The sequence below is a fragment of the Buceros rhinoceros genome, unplaced genomic scaffold, assembly GCF_000710305.1.
Source record: "Buceros rhinoceros silvestris isolate BGI_N320 unplaced genomic scaffold, ASM71030v1 scaffold12363, whole genome shotgun sequence".
Classification (NCBI taxonomy): Eukaryota; Metazoa; Chordata; class Aves; order Bucerotiformes; family Bucerotidae; genus Buceros; species Buceros rhinoceros.
Window position 1 is genome coordinate 11,814 of NW_010403057.1, and position 6,485 is coordinate 18,298.

Here is a 6,485-nt window from a genome sequence, read left to right on the forward strand (position 1 = left end):
TTCATTATATTTCTACCTACCTGTGAACTAAGTTAGATCTTCAAACAAACTCTACGAAATACGGACTATAAAATGCTGAGCAAACCATTCCGAGTTACCAGCAGCAAATATGATTAATACTGTCAGAGGTTCTCTAAGGTTAATTGTTATGGCAAGCTCTATCAAACAGATGAAAAGTTGGCTCGTTCTCAGAGGAGAGTTTGTATTGACGTGTTCCCAAACTTAAATTATTATTGTTAGCATCTGATCCTAGTTAAAGGATTAATCTGATTCTTCTATTTCAAGGCTAAGTATTTAAAGCTATTAGAAGGAAAAAAACATTTTTTAAGAGAATGGTACTGGTACTTGATGTCTTCTCGTCCGAGTTAAGCAGCCATGCACTGTAACCGGTGTGTTTGCTGTTACGTGTACAAAAGCCTATGGTTCTAAAATAGCAGCTTCACCTTCTGTTTCAACACCCAAGAATAGGTCAGAAGTCAGGTCAACCACTACTTCATTTCAGACTCGATGGTGCGTTTGAGTGGTTTAAACGTTACAAGCTACGCTTCAGAGCCCAACTGGTATGGTTAAACATGAGTACAGACAACGTTTTGTGGTGAATACTGTTAGCATGCTGTATTGCATTATGTCCGAAACAACCCATTCCCAAATGCCCAAAGAAAAGTAAATGATTGTGCATTGCATGATGATACCATTAGGTGTGCAACTTTGGTTCATGCAAAGTCTCATTGTATGGACACACTGCTGACAGTCCATATGTTCCTGAAGATTCTGCGTACGTGAGCTTTTCAGCCGTGCTCTTTCCACAACACCAAATGGATACTATGGTCCGGCATACTGGTGGCAAAAACCAAGCCCATGTCATTTTGGCCATTTAGTCCGTTTAACCAAGAGATTTCACCAGCCAAAAAGCTCGAACCTCTCTTTGACTTTCTATACTCTGGTAGAGGCCAGCGGCTTATCAGTTTTTCTGTCCTCAAGTCCATTATATAAAGGTATCTGTTATCAAAGAGCAGAGCAAATATCTCTCCAAAGCCCAGCAAGGACACGTTTGAGAAGTCAGGAGGTTTGATAACCCTGGAAGACAAGACAACATTGTTAGAAACTCTGACGCGGTGTTCACTGATGCAGTGAACCTGCATTACTAAAACAAACCCTTATGTGTCTATATAGCAAGTAAGTGTCTAAACTCATCGTCTGAAAGGATTTAGAAAGAATGGGATGCAAATGTTTCAAATTCAGCAACTGACCACTTAACTGCAGTGAGGCCTGTGGTTTCAGTTCTGTCTTTGTGAATTCACACAGACCCTTCTCAGTGTAACTGAAGGTTGGGGTTTGAAAGGGATTCTGCACAGCACAAGGAAAAAGAAGTGTGTTTTTTCTAGATACACACAGTAGAGCAAATGTACTTGTGTTTTGCACTGGATTTTCACAGGGATCTAATTTCTCAATATCTTGAAATTAAGAGGTAACACCTCTTATTCTTTTGACCACTCTTTTACAAGCTGGAAGTAGAACACAAGAAATACTTCCTTGTGATAAGAGAGGATAAATCACTCAGGACCGGTCCTTAACAGAATGCTGTTTTACTGATGCTTAGCGTTAAGTCAAGAATTTTCATCTTGGGGAGAAAGAAAATTATTTGCTAGTTCCCTTACACCTTGAGGAGACTTTTACCTTAATTAATACACCTTGGAGCAGAAACTGAAGGGAGTAAGTTTTCCACAACTGACTGAGCATTTGATCATAATGTTACATAAAGCAGAGAACTGAGGCACAAAAACGTATGGAGATGAAAATCTGCTCTCGGCAGTAAAAGAACATTTTTCTCTCTTGAAAGATAGGAGAGTAGGAAGAGAAATTACTCAGTTATTCTTACTGGTAAGAAGCACTTCTATTGAAGCAGATCTTCCTGTGGTAGTTAATCTATAAATATCTGGGCTATTTTATTTAGGAGTCTGCTAACAGTTCTAAAATGCAATTTTTTTTTCTTTAATAAGTTACAATCTTTGATGCCACTATTTCGAACCGGTAAAGCTTTGTTCTTTTCATGGAAACAGAATGCCATCCTCTTTGATCCCTATGGCAGTCTGAGAGATTGCACTATCGTTCCAGAGTGCTATCGAGAATGACCAATCAGTAGTGCTAGAAGGATAAAAGTCTTTTTGATTTCTTATTCCATCCAGGGACCCCCAGAAATGGCCACGTGGTTCTCTGCAGAGTAGTCTCATGGTGGCATTAGCTTCTAGTCACTACAGTTTTACACTCACAGCTACAGCACTGCAGTCTGATTATGTCTATATTGAAACTCCACAGCTGATGGAATAAAAATACGAGCGGACTAGCCAGTGGCCAGAAACCAAAACAACAATCCTCTGATTCCTATTAATAGATGACAAATTAGGATTTAGCCTGGCAATATGTGTCAAGTAAGATGTTAACAAAATTTTTATCAAGGTTCTTTTGGTCTGCATTTATTTGAAAAAAGACTTAAGTCTTAAACTGAAAAATTTACCTGAGAATATCATAGCTGGCAAAGTCCCACTGGTATAATCCTAGTGCTGAACTGCAAACAATGTATTTACCATCAAAGTGCAGTCTGGGCTGCAGGGAGATGCTGCGATCTTCAGAAACAGACAGTGTTTTTAAGCACTTGCAGTTTATTTCCCTTCCAATAGGCCAAATCTACAATGAAAACACAGTTTAAGACCATGAAACGTTCACGTTATAAACCACTGCGCAAACAGAGCAAGCCTCGCAGTCCCTCTTTAAGCACAGCAGGTAAATGTGAGCATGGGTTTTTTTCAGAAATATTTATCCCTTTTAGGTAGGAACATCAATTCTGTAAGTGACTTTTCTTACGGTATTGTTGCAGTATGTGTTGCCTCTAGCCTAAAAAAAAAAATCAGTGAAAATGGGTGCTTTAAAGAACGGCAAAAAAATCAACCATCCAACTGGAGAGAAGTGTAAGAGCATTTCAGAGCTGACACACTTCCACAGCCACAGCTGTTTGCAGCGCCCTCCAGCCCAGGGGTCCCCAGCAGTCACCGCACTTGCAGCTCACTGCCTCTCTGTCAAGTCAGCACATCAGGCTTGCACCTGAAAGCGCTTATTTTCTGCGTTACCTTTCAGGCAGATCTGTCGCTGCCACCTACGCAGGAAGGACAGCGTTGTGGTTACCTCCCAGAGCTGCGTGTCTTGTCCGCAACTTCACAGCAGGGAATATGGGATAAAATAACATCTTACGCTATTTGCAAACTTCACGCATTTTGCTTCCCTGGGTACCGAAATGATACGTGTATGATATACGGTACATACCTTGATTTCATACTTATCTGCACTTAGAAGAATGTAATCCCCAGGACTATGCATAAGAGATTTGACTTTGCACTTCTGCAAAACGACCTGCAATTGAAGGGATGTAATGATTTAAGTGGATGCTGTTAAATAACCAAACTTTTCTGCATTTTCACTTCACTGAGATCCTGCGCTCCTGTAAAAGGCAGTTCAACGACCTTCAGCAGCTGAAGGGAAACTGCACTTGTCTTGTTTCCGCTAGTGACAACATCCTGTATTAACAAGTGAACACACCTACTTCACCTCGACAGTCACCCCCCTTCACCTTCCAAGTTCTGAAATACTCAGAAGGAAAATGCTGTTTCCTGACTTCAGAACTCTTTTCATGCTCACATTTTGGTTATGCAGCTCGTTAGTTTTGCTGCATAATTTTAAAAGTAGCTTTCTTTCAGAACCAGTTTTTCCTCAGTCTCTGAATCAAACACCAATTCCCACTACTGTTCCAGCTGCTTTGGAATAGAAATATCTTCAATGGTCTGAAAGGTTTAATTACAGCTTCTTTAAGTATTTTTTCTGCTGAAATGTTATTTTATATTATTTCCTAGTGTTCTTCAGATTCTACACCTAGAAGCAGGGTTAGGAAATAGAAATGTGGAACATGTGTTACAGATTTATTAGAAGTGTTTTTCGAGGTTAATTAAAAATCGGTATTCCCACCTTAGTGACCCATTCCGTGTGTCCAGTGAGGGTATTCAGGCACGTTCCTGTGGATAAGGCCCATACTTTCACAGTGAAGTCCGCAGAGCCACTGACCAGGATATCGAGTTCATCATTGTAATCCACACTAAAAACTACAAGCAAAGGGGGTTCTAGGTAAGGAACACCAGTCTCTAGGCCTGTGTTTTTCTGAGAGACACCAACTCATAGCCCTATATGAATTTAGCAGCCTCTAAATTCATATGCTACTAGAGCTTTAACTGTTGTTCTTGAAGAGTGTAAGTAAGTGAATTGTTGCTCTGGATCCCTAAGATAACTCTGCAAAATTACTGATTTTTGTCCAAATTAAAGAGCATGAACATCAAGTGGTTCCTTTATGGTTGGATAATGGCAAAGTGTAAGTTAAGCTAGTTCCTATTTTAACAGTTCTAGAAAGTAAATTCCAGCAGGATTAGTGCATTTGATATATCTCATTACCCCCAGGGGAACAGACCTACAGCTGGGTTGATCATATTTTGCAGTAGAGGACAGAGAACTTAATTATGAGGAGAATGCAAATACAGATTTCCAGGTCTTATTGCGCTCTCTGCTGTAAGCCCATCTCCAGTCTGGGGCGAGAAAGAACTGGGTTGCCAGGGTTACTCAGGGTTTGCACCTTTTTGCTAGTCGCAAAGGTACCAAATAACAGTGGCGTTTAGTATGATTTCCAAGCAACTGCAACCACTACATGGCTAAGCTTTGGCAGTATTCAAGGACAGAAAGATCTAGATCTGTTCTGGATGCTTCCCACCCTGTCCCAAAAGGTGAATTGGGAGAGAGCCTGAAGGAAAAAAATCATGCAGAGAGCTAACTTAAATTATAATTTGTCTGAAGATGATGTATGTTACTTGACTGGTGAAACTACAGATGGAAAAGTTCAACATACCTGCACCAGTATGTCCTCTAAAATGCTGTGTCTTCGCCCCAGAGCTCCATTCCCAACAGGCTACTGTGTTATCAAAAGATCCTGTAACAAGCTTTTGTTCATCAAACTTCACTGCAGCACAAGTGTGTGTCTGGATACCGTATATGCACTGACCTGTGCTCACATCCCACAGTTTTGCAGACAAGTCATCTGATCCTAGAACATAAAAGATCAAGGTAATTGGAATCAACGAGTAAATAGTATTTCCAATCCTATACTTGTCTTCCACGTTGGTCTTAAATGTAGTATTTTCATGGAATCACAGAATGGTTATGGTTGGAAGGAGCCTCTGGAGGTCAACCCTTCCAACCCCTCTACTCACGCAGGGCCACCTAGCGCTGGCTGTCCAGGACCATGAGCAGACGTCCAAGGACGGACGCTCCACAGTCTGCCTGGGCAACCTGTCCTCAACCACTCTCGCAGTAAAAAAGTGATTTAGAGGGAACGTCCTGTGTTTCAGTTTGCGTCCGCTGCCTCTTGTCCCATCACTGGGACAACTGGGCACCACTGAAAAGAGCCCGGCTCCATCTTCTTTGCACCCTCGCTTCAGGTGTTTATGTACATTAGTAAGATCCTCCCTGAGCCCTCGCTCTCCTCTTTACAGTAGTAAGTGCCCCCTCTGTCAGCCTTTCTTCACATGAGGGATGCTCCAGTCCTGTCATCATCATGGCCCTTCTCTGGACTCTCCAGTGTGTCCACGTCTCTCTCGTACTGAGGGGACCAGAACTGAACACAGTATTCCACGTGTGGCCTCATCAGTGCTGAGTGGAGGGGACGGAGCACCTCCCTCAACCTACGGCCAACACTCCTCCTGAGGCAGCCCCGGATTTGCCTTTTTGCAGCAAGGGCACGTTGGTGGCTCACGTTCAGCTCGGTGTCCACCAGGACCCTCAGGTCCTTTTCTGCCAAGCTGCTTTTCAGCTGGGTGGCCCCCAGCAAGTACTGGTGCCGTGTTGTTCCTCCTCAGGTACGGGGCTTTGCATTTCCCCTGGTGGAACGTTTCCTCGTTAAATAGCACTTTCAAGCTTCTTGGATGGGGAATACGCTGTAGCTTTAAGTCTCAGCACTACAGCAGAGCCTATTGTCTTCATGTTAATGAACCAGATCTCTGGCCTGCCAGTTTCCTCATACCCTTTTAGCACCTTCCATAGATTCCAGCACTGCCACTGACTGACAGTGTCCACTGCAACAGACACGTGGAAGTTTTACATGTTACATCGCTCCCAGGTTTGCAGAGCCTCTGACCACACTGCAAGCTTTAGTTTGCTTCAGGGAGCAAAGGAGTCCACCAAATCTTACAAGCCAGCAGATGAACAGCAGGCCCCATAACCCGCCAGTTTCCTTTCTCAAAGTTTTGTTTTCTTTTCTTTTCTTTAAAGCTCCTACAGTAACCCCAGACTACTGGCCCTGGAGAGCAGAACAGAACCCTGGACCCTTTCACCTGTTGGTTTTTCTGGTGGTTTCAGCACAAAGCACGCCACTTCCTAGAAAGTTTTGACAATGCTGC

At 42.7% G+C, this 6,485-nt stretch overlaps 1 protein-coding gene across 1 annotated transcript in view; it reads right to left on the minus strand.

The window, feature by feature from the left end:
- FBXW2 (F-box and WD repeat domain containing 2) overlaps positions 1 to 6,485 on the minus strand; it is an 8,289-nt gene continuing 1,804 nt past the window's right edge. Inside the window, exons 2-6 of the mRNA XM_010132860.1 lie at positions 4,940 to 5,134; positions 4,015 to 4,148; positions 3,319 to 3,405; positions 2,516 to 2,685; positions 1 to 1,077 (exon numbers count right to left, since the gene is read on the minus strand). Coding sequence (XP_010131162.1) covers positions 789 to 1,077; positions 2,516 to 2,685; positions 3,319 to 3,405; positions 4,015 to 4,148; positions 4,940 to 5,134 — 875 coding nt within the window. The 3' untranslated portion in view covers positions 1 to 788. The remainder of the gene's footprint in view (positions 1,078 to 2,515; positions 2,686 to 3,318; positions 3,406 to 4,014; positions 4,149 to 4,939; positions 5,135 to 6,485) is intronic.